Here is a 24,870-nt window from a genome sequence, read left to right as displayed (position 1 = left end):
TGATCTGCTCACTTCGATGCGGGCGGAAAGGAAGACGAGGTCTGCCACAGAACTTTGGTGGGCTCCAGGATAGCTTCATTAATTGGAAGCGCCACTTGAGAAGGTCCTACAGTGGCTAAAAAGTTAACCAGGCTGTAGGATGACTCATGAACTTCTTCCACCTGGATATCGAAGGACCTTTTTAAAAGGTCCTGATGAGCCCTATAATCATCAGGTGGGAGTGAGGAACCCTCTGAAACTGCTGCCTTGTCAGTGGATGAAGACGATGAAGCTAAGTTGACTGAGATGGAGACTCCTCTGGTCCATCCAAGGGGAGACTCACTTGAGCAACATCCTCCTGCTTAGTAACAAGCCCTGTACAGGACATCATCTGCTGGTGTACTTGGCAGGATGTTTTTTCAGGCCTACTTGATGCAGCAGAGGGGTGGGTGTGGAGAGGACCTGGATTTAGACTGGCATCCCCAAGGGTTGTTCCAGAACAGTTACTAACAAGGCCTGGGGAGCCAAAATTACACGGCTAGAGGTTGGCCAGGATGGTCCCTGCTGGGTAAGCCCTTGGAGGTGACATGGCTGCGAGATGCATGAACCAACCTCCAGGTCCTAAGATGAATCAGCTTCTTCTGACCAATGGGTGGGCTGATCCTGTCAGTGCCAGTGATCGGTGTCTGGAGCTCGGAGACAACAGTACCAGCAAATCATCGCTGACTTCCCTCTCGATGACACCATACGAGGAACTCAGATTGCTGTATTGTAGTGGCTGGCAGAGTTTGACCTGTGGTCATCAGTATCAGGTGAGAGGACTCCTATACCACAGGTGACACCAGTACCGAGAGGCTCAACAAGTCCCTTGCTGCAGCTTAAACCTCCAGAGTTGACAGGACTGGGATAGCCTCTGACTGGTGGGGTCGATGGAGACTGCACCGATGAGCTAGATGATACCTATGCTGGCGCCGTAGTCGACAGTCCCTTCTGAGCAGATGACTGCTTTGCGGAGTGCCTCGGCTTTGAATGCCCTCTTTTGTTGTCCACCTGCCTGCCAGGCTTCACTGACCTCAGAGGCCAATTTGCAATGTTTCTTCCTCAGCACTAGGGAAGGCAACTGGTGCTGGCATTCAGCCAACATAGGCAGCATGCTGATCACTGAAGCTGAAGCGCTTGGCAGCTGCTGTGAGCGGGAAGACGCTGATGGTGAGCACAGAGCTGCCTCCATCAGGAGTAATTTAAGACTGGCTGCCTTGTCTTTCTTCATTCTAGGCTTAAAGTCCTTGCAAATCTGATACTGATCCCTGATGTATGACTCCCTGAGACACTTCAGGCAACTGGAGAGGGGGTCACTCACTGACATCGGTTTCTTGCAGGAGTGGCAGGGCTTGAATCCCAGTGACTAAGGCATGCACCAGTAACAGTACCCAGAACAGGAACCACAGCATCAAGAAAAAAAAACACTTGAAAGAACGTTTATCACTATCACTAACACACCATCAACTACTAAGCTAGTACAAATGGGTGCGAACTCTATACAAATAGAAGGAAAAAACTTGCAATGGCAAGATAGGATGCTCCAACCACAGTCATGGCCAGTAAGAAGGAACTGAGAAGGTTCAGGGGTGGCTCCGCCCTTCATACCAGCATGGGGAAGCAGAGGGGTACCACTCCGATGTGTACCACTGAGGGGGAAAAGTCTGACAGTGCACCAGGCGCACATGTACCTGAAGTGGAATGGACATGTGCAATCACTCGAACAAGAACTATATAATAAGATCATCTTCTTACTCAATCAATCAGCAAATCTGCCCCCGCTTCATTTTGCATCTTATTTTATTAACAAAGGCCTATGTTTTGGACTCTGCTTAGAGCATGCAGCGCCAATACCATGCTGGGAGAGCCAGCAAGATTGGATTCTGCCTCAGGCATCAGCTACATTAGGCCGTTTAATTCCAAACCAAGGTTCACTACTACTGGGGATTAAAGAGGAGGCTGAAAGAACCGAGCTTAGTTTTCGAATCATATGTGAACTTGGAAAAAAAAATCTTTTTGATGTATAAATTAAGCAAATTTGGGGCTCGATTGTCCACCACCTTATATTGCGTCACTCCTGTGCAAAGTGGGTGTAAAACACTTTCATATAACAACGGTGGCATTTTATACCCATTTTGCACAATTGTAAACAATTCCACAAGGCACAAGGCCGACATAATCGGGTCCTGTGCCTGGAATCACATGCAGCATAAATCGGGAATCCCACACAGTTATGTTAGCCAAGCAGGCTGAAACCAAACCTCAAAAACAGAGCCAGATTTTCAAAAAAGTACTCAGTACCCACAACTGGCAGAGGATTTTTGTAAAGAGTTCAGATTCCACTTGAACACCTAACTAAAGAGCCAGGTTTTCAGAAGTACTCAGCGCCCAGCAGCTCCTGTTCTCAAGGACTCAATCACCAGCATGCTGAGCAAACCTGGCCATGTATTTAGGTGCCTTAATGGAAGCTGAGCTCTCTAAACCCCCATTGTGGGTGCTGAGTCTTGCAGAAAATCCTGTTCTCTGCATGTGCTTGGCTGTGGAATTTAAAGGAGCAGGAGGAGCTAAGCTGAATACCCCCATTAACACAAGTCACCCAAAGAATACACATTCCACTCATAGTGACAAGAGAGGATTAGCAGCAATGCTGCCCCATGGAGAATGCCTTTATACCCACTTTATAGGTTTTATGCACAGATCCTAACACATACAGCCCCGCTCCTCCCGCTCTGAGCATCCCGAGAAGGTTTTGAGGAGATCATGCCTTGGGTGAGTGGGAACAGAAATGGCTGCACAACAAAAACTGAACTGCATAAAAGGGAATATGTCAGATGGTGGAATGTTGGAAGTGAACCACATTAATCAAACACAGAAATTCAGAGCAAAATAAGGAGGGGGAGGAAGAGAAAAGACTGAAAGTGCTGAGTGTGAACAACAAAAGTATAGTTAACTGGCTTCCTTCCACCCCACCCCACCCCAAATCAAAGCAGCCCAGAAAAAAGTGCCAGCAGATCTCATGACATTTTAGTGTTCATGAGTGTTCTGAAGTATCCAAACTCATAGAGCAAAGGTTGGTTTCCTGAAACTGAAAAACCACATCATGCAGACGAGACACCATTTCCTGCTAAGCTTGAGCATGCCCAGTGTTCTGTATCTGAAAGGCAAATATCCCTATGGCGGGGGATCACAAGGGAAGGTTTAAAGCCTCTCACTAATCCTGGGCCCAATATGCAGTGAGTCTTCATCACTGCTCAGAGCCCTTTAACTCCTGGACATCGAGGGTCACCCTCTGCATAATCTGATGCACTTTGGGATCTCTTCTGCCACAGAAATATGCTCAGAGCTCCCATCTGCCTCAACAGCAGTCACCCACCCACTTGGACAGGTGAATGGAACCTGTAGTCTGTACAGGCACAAGGAGCTATTGGCAGAATAACTAGAGGGCGACAGAGATTGAGGACTGAGAAGCCACAAGGTATCTGATGTGGGAACGTCAGCAGGAGCTTGCAAACCTCTCAGCCCTCCCTGCTGCATTTCAGTGGAGGCCACAGAGCAGCTTTGCTCCGAAGCTACCTACACTTCCATGTATTCCCAAGGTCCCACTCTGCTCCACACATTTCCACATCTCCCCTTTCCTTTTCCACTTTTCATGCAAACACACTTCGGAAATCAGCCGCACAGAGTGCTAAAGGCTGGGTGTGGTATCTGACACCCTCTAATCTCAACCTCTAAGAGACCAAGCACTCCAACTGTACAAAATGCCTGGTCAACCCCCAACTGGGGAGTGGAAGCCAAAGACCCCAACTAATCTTGTCTCTATCTAGGATGGTGTGAAAGGTGCTTTCTGTTCCTCTTCCCTCCATCCCACAATCAAAACCTGGGTTAAGTTAGCAGTCAAGGCATAGGTTTTTTTTGAAGTGATTCAACTGCTATAGATTGTGGCTTCAGGATTCCCACTACAGAGCTTTGATGTACACCTCTACCCCGATATAACGCGACCCGATAGAACACGAATTCGAATATAACGTGGTAACGCAGCACTCGGGGGGGCGGTGCTCTGCACGCCGGTGGATCAAAGCAAGTTCGATATAACGTGGTTTCACCTATAATGCAGTAAGATTTTTTGGCTCCTGAGGACAGCGTTATATTGGGGTAGAGGTGTACATTCTCCATGGTTTCCTTTTAATTTTGAGACCCCTTCTCTTCTCTCAGTGAGACAGGGGATCCTGTGCATTCCTTTAGGGGTCTTCCACTTTTTCCTATCCTTTACACATTCATTTATTGATGTACCATGATACAGTTACTCTGGCTTTTGCAAAAGGGAATTTGACATCACTCTCTACTTCAGAGCCTAGCACTGTTACACCCTCACTGACCTGAGAAGTCCCTGTTACTCCCTGCTGCCACTGGTGGGGCTAATGTCTTCCCTTCTCCAGCAGTTTCAGATTTGCCAGGGAGCTGAAGATCATAACTAGAGCCCTACCAAATTAATTCACGGTCCATTTTGGTCAATTTCATGGTCATGGGATTTTAAATATAATAAATTTCATTATTTCAGCTGTTTAAATCTGAAATTTCATGGTGTTGTAATTGTAGGGATCTTGACCCAGAAAGGAGTTGGGGGGGGGGGGGGGGGGAAGTGTCATAAGGTTGTTGTAGGGGGGTTGCACTACTGCTACCCTTATTTCTGGGCTGCTGCTGGCAGCAGGGCTGTCTTCAGAGCTGGGCAGCCGGAGAGCGGCGGCTGCTGGCCTGGATCCCAGCTCTGAAGGCTGCCAGCAGCAGCACAGAAGTAAGGGTGGCATAGTATGGTATTGCCACGGTGACTTCTGTGCTGCTGCTGGTGAGGTGCTGCCTTCAGATCTGGGCGCCCAGCCAACAGCTATTCTCCGGCCGTCCAGCTCTGAAGGCAGCATAGAAGGGTGGCAATACTGCAACCCCCCTCAAATAACCTCATGACCCCCCACAGCCCGCATTTAGGTCAGGACCCCCAGTTTGAGAAATGCTGGTCTCCCCCATGAAATCTGTATAGTATATGGTAAAAGCACACAGAAGACCACATTCCATGGTCCATGACATGTTTTTCATGGCTGTGAATTTGGTAGGGCCCTAATCATAACTAAAAGCTTGCATGAGCAAAGAAAAATCTGTCTTTTTCCACCACGCTCTTAACAGCTCTCAAAAGCTCAATGCACTCAGGAAGTCTTGCCTTAGTTCAGTATTCTCCAATACAATCACCTCTGTAAGTATTGCACGAATTTTGAACCCTCTGTGACTTCTAGTACAACAGTCATTCAAGACAAGGAACTCTCAGCACAGGAGAACAGCTCTGGTCACAGTGGGATCAAAAGTGCTGCTATAGTTTAATAACCAGGATTTTCTCGTCTGCCATGGGGAAGCAGTGAGAGAGAGAGAGAGTGAGTGTGTGTTTGTACCTTCAACCACTCCCTCTCTTCCAGTTCCTTATAAGCATCCTTAAAAGATCATCCTTGCTCATACTTGTTATCTTCCAACCCATCGCCTGTTATCCCTTCACCTCTGAGCTCTTTGAATGAGCGACAAATACAGCCAAATGTCTCTTTTTGAACTACTTCCTGGATCCCCTTCAAACCTGGTTTCCTCCCTCCCCACCGACATCATTCTCAACAAATCACTCTAATGACCGTCTTTGGGCCAATTCTTGGCACCCCAACTCATCTCTAACCTCCTTTATCATTCTGTAGCTTTCAACACCATTGATTGCTCTCCCCTACTTAATAAACAGTAAGTAATAATATCAGATGTCAATGAGAGTTTCATGCATGGATAGACAGTAGGAAATGGTCCTAAATACTTTATGATACTTATTGATGAACCATCCAATTCAAGGTTTCTAATAATCAAGTAAAAATGATCAGACTTGACCTGAGATCCATGAGTATTAATTGCTGCCAATATTTGCATGTTTGTAAAGTGCTATATAGCACTAAGTGATTTTAATTGTTGCTAATAGAGAGTTTTGTAAATTGAAAGTCAAAAGACTTTTTTCCAAACCAGTTAAAATTAGAAATGTCTCTCTCTCGCTCTCTGTTTTTCAAAGTCTGCATCATTAAAATGGCCTTCACCGTCTCTTCTCCTCCCTAATTGGGGCTGAAATTAAGAATCCAAGTTGGCCCTTCTGTCCTGTAAAACACTAATGGCCATTTGTATTTTATCAACCAGCTGTTCAGTGTCAGCTTTTCATCCTGAACAATCGTTAAACATTTCAGGAAATCAACCTGTGCAATTATGGATACTCACAGTCTGTGATGCAGTCAAACCTCTTGAGCCACTGAAAACACCCTCCTCGTTACCCTGAGTTCCTCCCCAAGCCCACCCTCACTCCCAGAGGGACTGGGAGTTAGCCCCGTTCCTGCTGTCTCAGAGGTGTGACTGCATCTAAATGGAAGGCACTAGAGGTTACACAAAAGGCATCTTTCAGTCCAAAATGGTAATGGGAACAAGAACCTTCTCTACCTTGCAGGTCAGCTTTGGTCAACTCAACTTTGTTAGCAAAAAATCAGAAAAAGCAAAAAACAATAAACCAGAGGTTAGTAAAAAGGCAGATAAACCAGAACAACATCACTGAAAATAAACAAACAAAAGCGATTGGCGTAACCAACACAGCCTACAGGCAGGATGAACACACACGAGAGGGGCACTGCAAACAACACAGACACAGGGGGAGTAGGCGGAAGACAGGCAGCAACTGCTGCCTTAATCCATCACACTAGAATGCTGCCTGGTTTTGTATCAGAAGACAAAGCACTGATGATAGGGGAAAACATATTTCTCTATCACACACACACACACACACACACACACACACACACACACAAAAACCAGAACAGAACAGCAGCATCCTATGATGTACTAGCAGTTACACAAAGTACCCCCAGCCTCCTGTGGTGTTTACTGATCATTTCAGGAGTCGCCTTGTCCCCCATCCCCATTAAAAAAATACTTAGAATCAATTTGAATAAAAGAAAAAAAATCTATTTGACGTTTAACATGTGAGCTAGGACTACAGTTATTGTCTTGCAACATCCAGGTTCAGGCTGGAAACACAAAGCTGCTCCCCTCCCTCAGAGTGCAGCTCCCCATTGGCTTTTTGTCTAAAGTGAATGTAGGGTAGGTGAACGCTGAGGATTGACAGTCTTGGTGACAGACATACTCTTCATCCCCTCAATAGGGCCTGGCACTGGGTGGGAAGTGACAGTGGGAGCTTCCTTCACATGCTGCCTCCTGCCCAGGGGCTTCACCTGGCTCTGGAAGAAACCCACACACACTTGAAAAAAAGAGGGCAGTTTAGTCTCTCTGGCCCATTTACTTCTTGGCAGTCGCAGCAGTATATGTGACACAGAGAAAACCGTGATATTACCAAGACAGAACTAGGACCAAGCTGCACTCATAGAAAGGAGCACAGAGAAGAAAACCCACCAAACGTTGAACTGGTGGATACAGATGAATTCTCCTCAGCTACAGGAATCACCCCTCTTATGGAGAAGCCACATAGATTTTTATGTTTCAAGCTTTTGGTTTTAAGTGTTCGCTTTCAGCATGGAAAGGGGAGTGGGGATGGGGACAGGGAGCAGCTCCTGAATCCCAAATTACATATTTCTGTTAGCCATCACAGTGGCAAGATTATTTGATAAAACACTGGCCCTAGTCATGGGTGGATAAGAAGTATGCACTCACCTTTGTGGCTTATTGTTCTTAATAAGAGCTACTACTTAAGAGCTAGTACTGAATCTTGGCTGATGTTATTTTTTTCCCCTTCTCCTTTTACATTTACTGCTCTATAAATTGGAATTGGCAATAGAAGCAAATGTGCAGTTTCCTGTGGTTCCAATAAAGTTTAATATCTTGAACCTTTGCTATCATTTTACAAGCCACAGTCCATGAAAAGACTCGAGATGGCAATTACCTCCCCTTTCTAGCCACTCACATTTTTTTCCCCCTTCAGAGCAGCTCCATTACACAGACCCATAAAATTTCCCAACGTCTCTCAAATGAAGAGGGACAGCTTAACTCATTTCTCCAGGCCTTTTTCCTTGCCACTTAGTCCAATAAACAGTCTTCTGTGTAGAACAAATGAGGACTCTCTTGCTGCCCAGCTCCTCATCTTCCTCCCACTTGATTCAGTGAAACTCTCAGGGGGAATTTGTGAAATCACTTTTCTCCGTGCCAATAGAATACAATGTTATATGGTACAGAGGTGTTGCCAAGCTGCATTAAATTATTGTTGCATAGGCCCCCACCCAACATGGCCAACCCCTGATGCTTCACAGAAAGGTGAAAAAGGACCATACTCAGGTATGCAATATTGAGGAGTGAAATCCTCTTTGACAGCATCCAGTGATCAGTTTACAAGAATGAGATTTGATTAACTTCCCTCTTCCCCTGCTCACGATTCTCTATACGCAAAATATACTGGTCATTAAATTATCCAGTCCCATTGTTTGATTCAAGTACTTCATGCAGCAGTGAATTCCAAAGGTTAACTATACATTGTGGTACGTAGCATAAGATTATGATTTGACTGCAGGATTTGGCAGAGATTAAGCTGGGCTCAGAGAGAAGGAAGTCCATCACAAGAGCAAAATATCTTGAACAGTAGAATAGGAAACACAGCCTCCAGCCAAACAATAACTGCTTGCTCTTTTCTGTGAAACTGTTTAGCTTAGATCTAACTTGTTGTCAGTGGGACTGGTCCAGAGAGGTGAAGAGAAGTGTGTGGGAGGGTGCCACTGAGACCCACTGGGGCACACAGGAAATTGTGTCTCAGAAGAAGAGAAACAATTTGTAATGACAATCCAGCTAAGCTGATACCAACATATTCAGCAAAAGGAGCAAAGCGTGTGGTGGGGGAAATGGAGACGCAGGAAAACCACACGGGAAATGAACGATAGCAATCAAAATGACCTCAGGACGTATCAAACATACCAATTACTCATTAGGCTCAATGGAAAAGCTCACGCTCAGGGTGCTTGCCCAGATAAGAGCTTTGCTTATATTAGGATCATTGTGGAAATCAGTGCACTGCAGCTTGACTCTTATACGCTCTGGGACAAATTCAGCCCTTGATTTCAATGGTATTATATCACGGATAAAGTGTTCAGCAAGAGGTTTCGGACCCATGTCAGCTCAAAAGGCAGCAAAGGGGAGAAAGCGCCTCCTTGGTCCAAGCCTCGTCCTGAGTTGAGGATTTATTGGGTTATTCTGAAGGAAGGTTATCCTCATAGATCCCATATTTTCACTCCATTCTCAATTTTACTTCTGCCACGTAGACTCCAGAGTACAGTGACCCTTCCTCTGGAGCCTTATAATACCACTCCAAGTGTTTGCCTGATGCAGCTTGAGCAATACAGGCCATTCCCATCTCTCAGAAAGGATTCCATGCTCCCAGCCACTGCCAGAGGTTGTGAAGCTCTAACCATGGAGAATCCCAGGTGGTGATATGTGGAATGTTTATTTCCTCCCCAAATTCCAACACTCAGCTCATCTCTAGTGCCTTCCAGTCAAGGACCTCAAAGTGGTTTAAAAAGACAGAATTGCACTTCATACTTGTCTATTCACACGGAGCTGATACACACCCCAGTGTGATGGGGACCATGAGGCTCACAGCAGACGGGGATTGTTCAAGTTCACACTGTGTCATTGGTAGAATCATAGAAATGAAAGGCTGGCTGGAAGGGACCTCAAGAGATGGTCTAGTCCATCCCCTCATGCTGAAGCAAGTATACCTAGACCACCCCAGCAGCTGTTTGTCTAACCTGTTCTTGAAGGCGTCCAGTGACAGCGATTCCCCAAGTGCCAGGGGGAATCTATTCCAGTAATTAACTATTCTTAGAGTTATACAGTTTTTTCCTCAGAGCTAACCTAAATCTCCCTTGCTACAGACAAAGCCAATTACTTCTTGTCCTGCATTCATTCAGTGGCCATGGAGAACAATTCACCATCCTCTTTATAACAGCCCTTAACATATTTGAAAAAAATGCATCAAGTCCCCCCTCAATCTCATCTCAACATTAAAACTATCCAATTTTTTAACCTTTCCTCATAGATCAGGTTTTCTAAACCTTTGATCATTTTTATTGGTCTCTTTCGGACTCTCTTCAGTTTGGCCACATCTTTCTTCGAGTGGGGCACCCAACATTGGGCACAGTACTCCAGCTGAGGCCTCACCAGTGGTGAGTAGAGCAGACCACTTACTTCTCCTGTCTGACATACAATGTGTTAGCCTTTTTTGCAACTGCTTCATATGGCTGGTATGTTCAATTTGTGACCCACTATAAGCCCTGTATCTTTTGCTGCAGTACTGCTGCCTAACCTGTTATTCCCCATTTTGTATTTGAGTCTTCCTTCCTAAGTGTAGTAGTTTGCACTTGTCTTGTAGACACGTATAGAGCTGACCCCCAGGCCCTTGTAATTAGCAATGGAGCAGTCAGGTTTGCCTTCCCCTTGTTTTTCTAAATCTGATTAACCCTTTCAAAAGATTTTGTGGCTCACAGTGCTAATTTGTTGGCCCAACAACACCAATGTGTGCCAAGATAATTTGTGTTGTAGCTGCTGTCCTAGTCAATATTTTGTGACTTTGCTGTCTATGTTGTAGGTCCTCCAGCAAACATTAAAGATAAAGATGAGCCTTGCCTAGATCACCTGGGCTATAGCCATTCCTTATCAAGTGACACACAGTATGATGTTACTTTCACAAAGATTGTGTGTTAAACGTCAGCCCGGGACAGATTCTTCACAACAGAGCGCAGCAAAGCTATTAGATTTGCTAAATACCTTCCAGGAAAACAGGAGCTGCCAGCCTAGCACTGACCAGAGCTTTCTGAGATCAGAGAACAGCTGTCAATTGATCTTGTGTAAACAAAAGAATAGACTCAGTCTTCTGCAAAAGGGCACAGAAAACAGAAGCTTTAGCTTCACAGGCCCATTTGCCGTTTCAAGTATGCCTTGGTTCTTGTTTCACAGAGAAGCATCCAACTTGAGGTTGAAATGTACTCATGCTTGGCCACATGTGAAGCTCTCTTGGGACATTTCACAAGAGCAGGGTCTGCCAACAAAATTGGGATTGAACCAGGGACCTCTAGAGATGAAAGCATTAATCACTGCAGCTTGAGCTAAAGAGCCAGGCTCTGCAGCTGGGGTGGAAACAGACCCATATCCTTTGGGAGTTGGGCACCGAGGGGGACATGCAACACAAAGTGACGAGTGGGTTACATTTGCTCTGCTACCCTGGTCAAATTCCAGCTTGGGTAATTTCTTTCTGCTGACCAAACTCCTCCCTGTAATGTCAATTAGATACATAGTTCTTCTTGCCTTCAGGTCTTAAACTGTGGCGTAGCATTTCTATACACTATTAACCTGCCACGTTCTATCCCAGAGGTGGCTGCATTTAGGAATGCTTTAGGATCCCTCAGGTGCTAGAGAAATAATCCATTACCCTCCTATAAATTGCATTTATCTTGAACTATCCTAAAGCACCTTACAATACCACTGGTGAGATAGATAAGGGTCTTATTCTGCACTGAAATGCAGCCACCTGTGGGGTAGAACATGGTGCATGTTTATCATTGCATAATAATATTACACAATGATTTAGCACAGGAAGTTATGAAGAATCACGTATCCAAAGAAGTTAAGTGACTTTCCGAAGGTCACACAGGGAATCAGTGGCAGAGCCAGTACAATAAATCACACTCCTTCCCTGTCACATTCCCCAGGGGAATAAAATTCCTATTTAGTGGTGATATGGGACAGGCCCCTGAACTATCAATACAGGTGGTAAACATAAAGGTTGATCCCATATAGAGAGTGAACCCACAGCTTCAGGGAAGATGCTGGTTACCTATAATTTCAGGGGTGATGAAGATGTGAAATAAGAAGGGTGGGGAGCGGTTACGCCACTGGAAACACAACTGGGCAGAAACCCTTCTCACTCTGGGCTCTGAAGATCAGTCTAGACACAGAGGACTGGATTCTCCTATGTGCCCAGCATCAGCATAAATCTGCTCCCACTGAAATCCACGATCAAACTCTCGTAGAGCTCAGTGGAAGCAGTTAGGTCAATGCTGAGCACTTTTGAAAATCCGCCCAGAGAGTTTGACTCTGTCTCCTCACTGTTTTGGGACAGATGCTTCTCGAATGGAATTGATCAGAGGGACACATCACTTACTCACCCTCCCTCCCAAAATCAAAAACACTGCACAAGAGATTAGCTCAAAAATGTGTTTATTTCAAATGCTTTTATATGCCCAAAATGGTGGCATGGATCCCAACAGCTGTCAGGGCCCTCAGCCTTTCAGGGTGGGGCTGACACTGCACCCACAGCCACTATACAAACAGATGGTTAAATCAGCGCCAGACATACACTGCAGAAAGCGTAGCACCAAGAGGAAGGGCAGGTGAGATGTGACCACTATTCAGGGAGGCCACAAGAAGAGTTGGCGCATACTCTCAAGTCTTGGCTACTGCACATCACTGCCCTGGGGGCTGCTGGGACATTAGTCCAAAGGCAGGAGAACCAGCCTTATGTTTCCTCATTCCCTTGGGATCCTTGGTTGTTTCTATCCCAGGGCATGCTGGCAGGGAACATCGGGTGTTCAGCACCTTCCCACGGGACACTGAGCAGGGATGGCCCATGAGGAGGAGGTAAGCGTTACATCAAAAGATCAAGTTCCTGCAATGACAGGATGAAGGCACTGGTGGCCCTTCTCACTTCCCTCTTCTGGGGTTTGATTTTCCTTTGATGCAGCTCAGAGAAGGATGCCTGCTAGTGTCACTTAGGGTGACTGGATTCCTGCATTCAGGCAGCACCAGTGTTGGCACACTAGTAGGGACAGTGCTAGGGCTTATGTTATAGGGATGGCTGGTGAGCTGAAAATAGATGCTATAGCAGAAAGGAGGGGTGGGGAGATGTACTGGCAGCTACAGCCCTGGCAGGACACAGCTGCCCTGGGCACCAGCAGTAGGAAAGGTGACCACTCATTTGGATCCAAGCTCTATTGGCCAGCGTAATGGTTCTGCTCCTGGGGGAGGGTAAACGGTTCATGTCACTTGAGTGACTCCTATTTGCTGAGCCAGGAGCAGAGATCGCTGGCTCTGAAGAGAGCTTTAGCCAGCCTCTCTCAGTCAAGAGGATGGGCTGGCCTAAAGCAGGGGCCTAGGAGAGCTACTAGCTATCCCACACAGAAAACTGCACACGCTACATATTTTAAAAATACACTTAATAGAAACCCCCAATTTGGAAGAAAGGTTTTCTGGGCAATGAGATGACAGCTGGGAAGAATCCAAAGGGGGCATTTTTATAAAGGCAAAGGGAATTTTCCTGAGCCCTGAAAGCAACACTGTATAAGAACGAGAGACACAGTATTCCCACTTTTGGCACCCTGGTCACAGGCCTAATAGGCACAGCTGCAAGCTCTTATGGACCACTGCGACTTCCAGGGGAAATGGCCAGATTAATGGGCCCCATTAAAAGCGTACCGGGGCGGAGGAAAGACCAGGCTACAGTGACTGTGTATCATACACCTGTGCTATGAGAACGGGGTTTATATCAAGGGCCTTCTTCTCTCATCCCAGGACACAAATAACTCCCACCAGTTATTGAAGGATTTACTTTTACCCAGCAGCAGCAGGACTGGGATCAAACACTCCCTGCAAACCAGAACACCCAACTGATGGGCTGTAATGAAGGGTTTGGTTTCAAGCAGAACTATTGCGTTGAGGCTTCACACATTTTGAAGGCTTGGAGGAGAGGCACTCCACTGGAATTTCCAAAACTGCCTAGCAACAACCCTGGTGGTAAGGAAGGGCATTTCAAGGGGATGAAAGGACGCAAATGGCCAAACTGTTAGCAGTTAGCATGGTGGGGAACGTAATATACCAGCTGGCGTGCATGCATAGGCATAGAAGGATCTTATCCTACATGTGGGCCACCTAGTAGATAGAGTCCAGATGCATTAGAGTCATCTACAGGAATGCACATCTTTTGTGTCAGCGTGTGAGATTAGTTTTCCCCGGTAGTGAATGCCTGCCTACAAAGAGACACATGCCATAGCACTACTGACAAGCCGACAGAAATTATCATGTAACTCAAGTGGTATGGGCCTATGCTTTGGGAGCACAAGATCCTGAGTACTTGTTCCCGTGCCACATCCATGTAGTTGAGCTAGTGGTCTTAAAGTCAGTATTTTTATTTTTGGCTGCTGAAGTTATTCATTTCAGGTGCTAGAAATCACTTTAGCTGAATGTCTCAAAAAGCACCTTCAGCCATTCTCCAACTCTTCCATTGCAAGGCCCACTTCATAAGAGGAATGCTCTCTTTGACCTGTCCTCACCTCCGCAAGCCCTCATCCCCTTTTCCCTGCCACTACTTGGTCTTCAAAATGTTTAGTGTTTTGAAGTCCCAAGAAGGGCCCTGTGGACATCTGGTGGCCTGCAGAGCACAGCTGAGAACCTTGACTCCAGAGCAAGACTAGACACTTTAAATATTCTTAGTGTTAAAAAATGGCTCTGTAGGAAAAGCACATGAGGAGCTTGCTACCAACACCACGCCCAACATCTTTCCATTGCTGGAGACACAATATCCTAGGGGAATATAACTACATGAAAGAGCCATTGGCAGCCACTGGTCACCCCCACTCAGACACTACACAGTCAGGAGGTTACAAACATGGCAATTACATGCTGATGGCAGTGAAGGACATCACAATGAAAGCAAACCAATGAGATGGCCTGTAAAGTTGGTGAGCAGCAGAGCAGGGGGCAGCGAAGAGATAAGGGGGGCTGCCCGGGAGGGGAATGCCTCTAAAGTGAGTTGTACCTTCACATCCGCGCTCAATTTGCCCACTGCGGTGGAGAGCGTCATTGATTAGATCGGGCAGGCGCCCATTCAAGTCCACTGATGCTAGGCAGCCCTGAAACCCATCACGTGAAGCCACTAGCTTCGGGACGTTGCTGTACATGCCTTGAGCCAGGCCAGCAATGTAGAGATCACCTGGAGATAAACAGGGTAAAAAGACAAAAGCAAAAGGAAGTAAAATAAACTTATCTTCCAGAGTTGCATTTACCTTATATTCATTAAATGAATTGCACAGCCAGTGAAAGAAGGGTAGCCAGAGCTGTGCATGGTGTGATCCCGAACCCAGCTTGGCTAACCCATCTCAATGTACATGCAGCATCCACCGCTGTTCCTGTCATGGACCCTCACACAACCCTGCCAACATATCCAGACCCTGACCTGAAGCATCACCTGCCATTCCTGTCCGGGGCCATCACACAGCTCTGTAAATGAACATCAACTTCAACCAGCTGCACCACTTATTGTTAGACTTGTCCCCTTACACAATTCCCTCAATGCCCTTTGATTCTGATCACCTGTCCTTCCCACCCTAGCTTTACTAATGTGCTTCCATATTGACAGATACCACCCTATTATCAATCCTGTGCTCCCCCATAAACAGCGGTTCTCAGTCCTGACTGTCTATGCATCCTGCCACTCTAGTTCTGCCAATGCTGTACCTGATCTAGAATAATAAATTAATGCAGGAGGGGCCTGTCCTAACCAAAGAATGATAATTGTGTCTAAGGAGTAATGTGAGCATGTGTGAAAAACAATCTCGGAAGGCGCAAGATCAGCAAAGTATGGTGCTTAGAGAACTTGCCAATAGAGCAAATGCAGAATTAAAATAAAAGAAACCCACAACACATCCCAGACCTTCCATTCCTTCGTGCATGGTTATGAAGCTTCTCCTTGCCCACTTCTCTCTGCCCCCCTGCCTGCACCCCCCTCCCAAGGCCCAAAAGAGCACTGGCATCCTTCTGAGATTTACCTTTAAGGTCAAGGTTTTTGGCACCGTTGATAACCTGAGTAACAACCCTGGTGTCCACTTTTAAGCTGTGGGTGTTACTGTTGTCTCGGGTGATGACCACATTGTGCCACTGGTTGTCATTGAGAGGCCGATCACTGTTGCCCTTGATGACATTAGGACCGTTCCCCAGGTCAAACACGTAGTGTATATACCTGGAAACAACACATGCATCAGCTCAGATCATATGGAGACTCCAGAGCCACTGTTGGTCTTACTCCAAGCACAACTAATAGACTCTTAAGCAAAATTCGGTGAAAGCTTTATGAGATGGGAATCACAGTATCTAGATATGAGAAAGACGTATCACATCAGAGACTCCACCCCAGCAGGAGTAAGTGGCAGTCAGGCATAGAACCCCGGAGTCCCAGTCTTTTGCTTAACCACTACACCATATGTCTCAGTAAAAAAGAATAGAAATTGACTAGCCAGAGGACTCTCTCTTTGTATGAAGTATCAGAGGGGTAGCCGTGTTAGTCTGGATCTGTAAAAAGCAACAAAGAGTCCTGTGGCACCTTATAGGCTAACAGATGTATTGGAGCATAAGCTTTCATGGGTGAATACCCACTTCTCTTTGTATGAACATTTTAAAAGGTACCCACAGCTTAGCTGAATGCCCTCGGGGACCCCAGCACAAAGTGCACTCACCCCTTCACTAGCTCGACTGCGATGAAATCGCTGCCATCACCGCTGTTGAAGAGGATGAAGCCATCGGCTGAGGTGGTCTTGAACTGGAAGAAAAGGTGCATGGAGGTGTAGGCCTGCAAGGTGGCCAGACTCAGGTAACTGCTCTTGGTCTTGAAGGTGACTGGGTCAGCGATGATGTTGCGGAGGCCAAAGCGTGCTTTCAGCTCACAGTAGTCAATGTCACCGTTCTTGCACAGGTCAATGTAGAGCAGCCCATTAAACATGAGACTCTGGAGGTGGCCGATGAAGCTAGAGGGAATGACAGAGATGTACCGCTTCTCCGTCATGATCCCCGTTTCAATGTTGTGGAACTCCAAGCGGGTGTGGTCGCCAACCATTGTACCTGAATTCCACAAACAAGAGGAAAAGATTAAGAACACCCAGCATGCTGGGGGATTGGTAAACAGGCTAAGGAGCAATTTACCTTCAGGTTTCCAAACCAGTAAGGATAAAGTTATCATCTAATAGGCAGCCTGTGTATGAAATGAGTTGAGGGGTTGAGTCCAATTCCTAGCAGACAAGTTTCCACACTACAAAAGCCACCAGCACTCCTGTGGGCACTCTGAAAAGTGGAGGACCGAGTGGGTTGTGGAGAGTGAACTCCCTGCTCCTTCCCTAAGGGTAGGTCCCTGCTGGCCTGGGTTGCTAATGATCCAAAAAAAAAAAAAAACCTCATCATCACTTCCCTGATTGGCATAGGGCCTAGAAAACCCCGCTGAATCTACTTCATTATCTCAGAGACCCCATGATACAGAAACAGGGCAGACACGCTCATATGCGCCAGATGTGCCAGGGTACCACATTCACTGATAACAAGCGGAGACCTTATCACTCCACCACAGAGAGAGATGGGAGCTAGCAGATGCGCAGAGCAGATTCACAGAGAGGACGAAACGGGGACTGATGGAAGAAGGTGGTAATTAGGAAAGGAGCAAGAGTGAGATTTCATTTTGCTTTCAGGGGAATCACTTAAACGTATTATTTGCTGAGCTCCCACAGCATGCTCAGCACTGCAGGGGAGATCAGGTCCCTCCTCCAGGGACTTACAGTCCAAGAGTCCATCGCTGCTAGGTGCCCTCAGCTCCAACCAAAAATAACCAAAGTTGAAGGCACTCAGCAGCCTGCCAGATCAGGCCTGCTAAAAAACAAAAACAAAAACAAAAAACAAAAAACCCCACAGTTCAGATACACTTTTGAAATAAGTCATTGGTTCCTCGTTTGATGATTGATGAAATGAGGTTAAAAAAAAAAAAAGAGAGAAAATGAGAAACACGGACACAGTCATAAAAATGATAATGTGTTAAAAATTCACTCTACTGCTCCACACAAGGAAAATGGCCTCTCCCGCTGTCTGATGTTATTCTAGTTGTTGCTTAGCTCCGCTCGGCAGCATGGTAGGGGGTTAACGCATGAGCAGGCAACAGATAAGACAGCCTCATTAACTTCAAACACCAAATTACTGCATGGTCTGGGCTCTACATGTCGTGGTGATGAATTTTCATTATTCAGTATAACAAAATATCTAGTTATATGACCTTAAAGCATATTTAGTTAATTACATATACATATTGTACTTCTATGCAGTACAGATATGGCACTCATGAGACACAGAAAGTAAGATCAGAAGTAACCACTAATTTTGTATACCCTGTGTAGGATGCCTAGGACTTGATTTTTCCAGATATTTAGCACTTTATATAGTCAAGCACATCTCCAATGGACTTCAGTTGCCATTCTGAGTGCTCAGACCCCAGGCTCTCATGTTGGGCACCCAGAAAGTGAGGAACACAATCAGTGACAACCTGTTAAAAGTTGGGTTTAAATTGTTTGATTAACACCTTAGAGAAACTCTCTGCCAGAGGCAGATCTAGGATCCACATCACCAAGGCACCATTCAATGGCCTTACAGGAGACCCATCTATTCCTGTTACTACACTCTACATTCACTACACATCTCCCAACTTCTGCAATAAACAATGCAGGGGGCCTAAATAAAATAGCCTCCTTTTCTACACAACCCTGTTTTATCCTCATAGCAGGTCCATCCTCTTCAATACTTAGACAGGTGTCCTGTAGAAAACAGTCGCATCTGATTACGTAGTTCAAGACTAACATAATGCATAGGCGAAAGGGTGGGAGGGGGGCAACTTAAGGCTGCACAGACAACCATAGTTCTGGCATTTCCTAACTTTCAAGTGTTTAACTTTGCAACCATAACATGTTCTTAACATAACTATTTGGATGACTGTATATACATACATACATACATCTCTCTCTCTCTCTCTCTCTCTATATATATATATATAAAATATTTGTGTGTGTGTGTGTGTGTGTGTGTGTGTGTGTGTGTGTGTGTGTGTGTGTATATAATCATTTATATATATGATTCCATCATTTTTATTTATCAGATCAGTTTTATGAAAAATACACTTTCAAGTGGCAATTTTCTTTGTGCACCTTTCTGAGCTGTATGATGAAAGTGCCATCTAGCGGCTGTTACTGAAAATCACTTCCAGAATTCCTCTAATGCAAGAGAACTGTTACTGTGCTCTCCAGCACAGAGACCAAGTCAAAAATTCACTCTAAAGCAGAAAAGTTGCCTCTTAAGCAGAAGAACTTGCCCCCTGTAATACTGAACGCACCTTTGCTAGTTCCAGCAAGCAGCAGATGGGGCTTCCTCATGTCACTATCCATTTCTCACCACACCACAGAGTGTACATTTACCACCAATGATTTAGAGTGCACATATGATCAAGTACTTTGGAAACCACCCTTGTGTCCGCCTGTTAAGCCGGCAGGATGCCTGGGTCGTTTCAAACCCTATTACCCATCTCTCGTTTTTTTTCTGAAGTTTTTAATCTGTCAGGTTGCTTACAATCAGGTCCTGTTCAGATACCAGAAGCCCCCTTTTTATATATATATAAAAAAAAAAAGACGTAAGTAACCTCCCAGGAATTTTCTATGAGGAGGTCCCCTGGAATTTGGAAGAGAGGCTTCTAGAGCCCAGCTGAACGGGAGGAGTTGCAAGGGGGCAAATGCAACCTTAATTAGTTGGTTCTCCTAGAGTTACCAACTCTCATGACTGCATCACCTGCCTCTCAAGATAGCAAGATTTCTCTTAAAGCTCCAACTCCCAGAGTCATGAGATTACAGGGGAATCTCAGTTTTCATTTAGAAAAATTAAAATATGTTTCTAGCTCCCATGGTTGTAAAGAAAAAAATGAACCCTAAAGGCACAAAGACCACAAGACCAAAGAACCCAATATTTATGTTTTTTAAATTGCATGATTTTAAACCTATTTTTTTTGGCGGGGGAGGGGATGTCTAAAGTTTTTGGAACATTTGGGGTTAGCAATATGGATCTCTTCTTATTCCTCACATACTACATGCAGCACATAACCAAATTAACACACTTCCTTCCCTCTCTAACATCTCTATGGCTTCCTTCTTGCTTTTTGGCTGAGTTCAAGGCCTTGTGCATTCTCCTTGCTGCATCTCCGTTCCCAGGGTCCACTCCAGGCCGCTGTTGCCAGAATGGGTTGGGAAGAAAGAGCCCCTCATAACTGGATTCTCAACACGGTGATTCCCAGTTGAGAGGCCTTCACAGAGAGGTGGAGGAGAGAGAGAGAGAGAGAAAGAAAAAGGGTGCACGTGTATGCTGAAAAGAAGCTGAGAACAAAGGGAGACAGTAGAGATACCAATACATTGCACTCACCCTCAGCTACGTCATCATCGACTGTCAGTTTGAGGCTCTTTCCTCGCCGCACCACCCGGACTGTGTGCCACTCGTTGTCATTAAGTTTCTGCCCAGCATACAGAGTTTCCGGTCCTTTGCCTGGGGACGGTGATAAGTACAAGAGTTAAAGATGGACCCTACTACACGGCAGTGCTTGCCTGATTAGGAGAGTCGCCAAAATCACCCTGGTGTGATACTGACCGCAGCTCATCAGAAGATGGCAAAGAAACCAGTGCTCAGAACCAAACCCAAACTTCTATCCCTTCCCCATCCAAATTGGATCAAGATCATTACCCCCTACACCCTAAGAAGTGCCTTCTCCCTCACATCCCAGAAGGCACATGCATAGAAAGGTAGGTGGAGGGCTAAACACCTTTCCTGTCTCCCCCAGAACTCATCGTTGCCAACATAACTTCATATAGCATATCGCAATGCTAGAGGAACATGCTGATGGTGGAAATAACTCTGGAGTGAGACCAGTACTGAGCTGGAATTCTGCTTTATTAAGTCTCTATAGTTAGAAGAACAGCAACATGCCACTAGATGCTAGAGATTCCACAAAATTGTTTCTCCTGGGCGCTGGGCCTCCTGATGCTTAGCGTAATACACACCAGGCTGGTTTCGGCCTACAGGTCTCCAACCATGACCAAGCACCCACCAACTTGACTGATTGCCAGAGAACCGTAAAGCAAAGAAGCTTGGCTCCAGATACTCCCAGAATTCTCAGCCCTCTCCATCCCCCCCAAATCAGGGCTTTTCCATTTGCGGATTTTCTCCCATAAAAAGAAAACAAGAACAATTCTCCTTGCAAACAATGCTCCTGAAGGGAAACCAGTCATGCCCCTCCTTCCCCCGCCCTGATGTCCAGCTTTATTCCTCACTCGTTACACTGTGCAGCCAAACCTTTGAAATGCTAATTGCTTCCAATTCCAGAACTGTGACATTGTGTGCATATCAGTCAGTGAGTGAAAATCAAATAGTGGATTGTGCTAAATTCAAAGTGTACATGCGGGCTGCAGCTTAGCTTTGGCACAGTGTGTGTGGGAAGCCCACAACTAGTACAGCAGAAGGTGATGTAAGTCAGGACTAAGAAGCATTGACAGAGCTGTGGAGGGGGAACCCAGGAATGAATGAGCAAGGTAGGTCGGGGATCAGAATTGATGTGCATTGGTACAGCTGTGGTATGGATTGTAACTGACATAGCAGGAGTTGCTGCAGGTCAAGACTTTGTGAAATATCCAGATCACTTGTCCACATTATAGTCAGTTGTAATAAGATTTGTCCATTGTGTTCAAAAACAGTAAAAATGAAGCAGTGAAAAGCAAATCAGAACAAATAATGCACTGTGTCATGACTGGCAGAAAAGTCTGATTGTAATCAAATGCCTATTGCTAGCCGGGTTTAGACACCGACAAAAGGAAAATCAGAGCTGCCACAGTCGTTGGAGTTGCAATGCGGGTCATCTCTCTCTTCCCTTGGTTCTAAAGAAGGTGAGTTGTATAGTATAACTAGTGAGAATTCCTCGACAGGGGAACCAGCCTGTCTCACCACAATTCCTAGCTTGTGGCTATGCCATTCCTGAGTGACAAAGTCACACCAATGGCATGAAAATGAACTCCAAGTCCACAGGGCAGGTAGGTTACACATGAGGCCCAAATTCTGCTCTTCGTTAAAATGGTGCAAGTCTATTGAAGCTCAATGGAGCTGTATGAGATTTTAAATTGGTACGAGAACAGAATTTGGCCCACAGCCTGTAATTATGAAATGATGTATTTGACCGGCCAGCAAAGTTTTTGCCTGTGCCAATACAGGGGGCTCCATTAGAAACCCAACACATGCCACTTTGCAGTGACTGCAGGAACACAGTATCTCCTCTTCCAAGTATTGCACAGAAGTTATTGCTGTTAGGGCACTTATCTGGGGCTGTAAATGGAGCTTTAATGGTGTCCACTGAATATGTGGCAGTTCACAGGCCATGGAGGAAACAGAAGGCAGAAATCCTTGAAGGGCATGTTGACAAGCCTGAAATTATCCATCTTTTCTGCTCCAGTCTTGGCTTACATCGCATGTTCATTGTTCTGGGTCTTTGTAAAACATGCTTATTACTTATTAGTGTACTTTCAGATGCTAAGAGATCTTTTCTAATCTTTTCTATATAGATACTGGGGCCTGATGGGGTTTATTCAACTGAAATAGTCGAGTGTGGTGATGGTCAGAAATGTGATCATGTAAAAATATAGCATTTTACTCAACATAGCTCAGAGCCATAGCTGCGGACTTTACTGAAACAGATGAGTTCCCACTGTTAGTCCTACAGAGCTGACAGAGCTATGGGAAAGCCAGCTGGGTTCTATTCCGCCTCACACATCAACTGTCATCATTTTTTTAAAGGATGCTACAAACAGAAAGAATGTGGCAGGAGTTTCTGCAGGGCTGATTAAACTTAATGCAAATAAATGATCTGAGAAATTCAGGACTTTCTTCTCTTCATGAACTGGTTCTGATTTCTGCCAATGGGTTTGTTATTTACAAGTATTCACAAATGGTTTGGGCTAACAATTTTCCACCTAAGGACTGCTCGGGCACTGCTCTCTTTGACTTGTCTCCTTAGTGCTCCCTCATTAGATGAAACCTTTATAAGAGGAGAATAATTAATACCCTTCTCCATGCATGGACTCCCTGGTTCGTATGTGACTCTGGGTACTCCTACGAAGGGACGTTATTCCCCGAGCCTCCCTACAGACACAAACCCATCCCATAGGAAGGGTCAAGACTAAGAGGACACAAGGATAATCAAACCAAACAAGTGTTTGAAATGCAAATCAATGTTCACAAACACTATTTTTGCTGTATTCAACCCGCTGCAATGTTCGTATCCCTGTTGAAGGCACGTGCACAGTTGGCAGGCTAACTTGCAAATGAACAAACGTAGGCTGCGTTTCTGCAACTGATAGCGCCTAAATGAACTGCTGAATCTGCATGGAGCCGTACTTACCGCAATGTGGCTCTGTGTGACGTAGTAACCCATCACACACCATCAATTGCAGAAGCAGGACCTATATACGGAGAGTGCAGATGCGTGCGATTATTAGCGATTTCTGAGAGTAGAAAGAGAAAAGCACTTCTGAAAATTTTATCCATGTGCACGTAAGTAGTGAGCTGTTTATCTTCAGGCAGCCACCTACTGTTCGGTCCCCACCTGACATTCTGCTCTCAGTTACAGCACCATGGCAACCAACTATGATATCATAGATTGAAAGTTTTGGCTTCTTCTGAGCAGATGGACAGCGAAGAAACTCAAAGATGTACCTCCGTAAACTAAGATCCCTGGCAATAAAAAAGGAGGAAGAGAAAGAAGACAGCAGCTATGGAAGCTGAACTGCTGGAAACGTTTTCTATTTATAATGTTTTTGATGAGATGGCAGCTGGTTTCTGGCAATTTTTGCACATTACTTATTTTTTATGAGCGAGGACAAATAAGAGGCAGAATGATTAGCATTGCGCAAGAGGAACAATAAGAGAAGTTTTGCCTGTGTGAGAAGTTCAACATGAAGATGCTGGAATTTCACAGCTGTCTTTAAGGAGAACACATTGTTCCACCTTTGGGGCCTCTTGGTCCTTTGACGCATCTTCCTAACTACTTCTAAAGATGATGGGCACTATGTACCATGTGTCATCAGGGGAGAAGAGGCCCCTCATCTCGCATAGTAAAACTTGAATGAAGCAACTATGTGAATATTTCCTTCATGTTCATGGTAATCAGTCCCCATTCCAGAGCAAAACCTCTCCTCAGGTGGCTCACTGTCTGCTAACACACAAATTCAGCAACTTACTGGAGTGCACAGCCAATGACTGCTTGGCTAGGCTGCCGCTTTCAAATCAGGCTTAAGTGGGTCTCTTCAATCTGCTCAGAGCCAGTGTCCATAAAGTATATAACACAACTCTTTGGTCATGAGAAGACTTTCTCAGGATGACCCCAACATCATTTCCATGTAACGGGCCCATCATGGCCAATTAACAGCAAGGCCCCTAGCAAGCAGGCATGAGGTTCCATAAAGAGCTACCCTACATTTTAATAGAAAACAACCACCCACCCTAAATGGCTCAAGGACGTACTGCCCTTAAGTCTTAGCTGAAGATAACCTACCCAACTGAAATAAGGGTCTAGTCAGAGGGATTCTTCCTTCCAGGAGCATAAACGATGATTTGAAGGACACTGACTGCTCCCCAGCTAGAATGGCCCTGCCACACAAAATTCCCCCCTGCCTGAATGTACCCAGTATGCTCCAATGATTCATTAATTTCAGTGGAACAATGGCAGTGCAAAATGGTAACAGAAGCCTGGCAATGAAAGGGCAACCCTCTTCCTCCCTACCTATCGCTCACTACTGTGTGCGTCACAGAGGGGTCTGCAAAAATAAGAGTGCAGGAGCTTAAAAATCTCCCATTCCTCCAACACAGGTTATCATGACCCGATTCAATTATAGAATTAAAATGGGCCTCCATGAGACCAGACTTTGTCTTCCTATT

General features: G+C 45.5%; 1 protein-coding gene across 28 annotated transcripts in view; it reads right to left on the bottom strand.

Moving 5' to 3' along the window:
* The window catches only part of NRXN3 (neurexin 3), a 1,417,823-nt gene that overhangs the window by 760,023 nt on the left and 632,930 nt on the right, over positions 1-24,870 (bottom strand). For 14 of the 28 annotated variants that reach the window (XM_065593434.1, XM_065593444.1, XM_065593437.1 and 11 more), the window contains exons 11-15: positions 20,320-20,439; positions 16,566-16,947; positions 15,882-16,072; positions 14,873-15,046; positions 6,514-6,540 (exon numbers count right to left, since the gene is read on the bottom strand). In XM_065593434.1, the coding sequence (XP_065449506.1) occupies positions 6,514-6,540; positions 14,873-15,046; positions 15,882-16,072; positions 16,566-16,947; positions 20,320-20,439 (894 nt within the window). The remainder of the gene's footprint in view (positions 1-6,513; positions 6,541-14,872; positions 15,047-15,881; positions 16,073-16,565; positions 16,948-20,319; positions 20,440-24,870) is intronic. The other 14 variants (XM_065593458.1, XM_065593456.1, XM_065593445.1 and 11 more) reach the window with 1 other exon arrangement.

This window comes from Chrysemys picta, chromosome 4 (assembly GCF_011386835.1).
Source record: "Chrysemys picta bellii isolate R12L10 chromosome 4, ASM1138683v2, whole genome shotgun sequence".
Taxonomy (NCBI): domain Eukaryota; kingdom Metazoa; phylum Chordata; order Testudines; family Emydidae; genus Chrysemys; species Chrysemys picta.
This window is presented reverse-complemented; position numbering and strand designations above follow the sequence as displayed.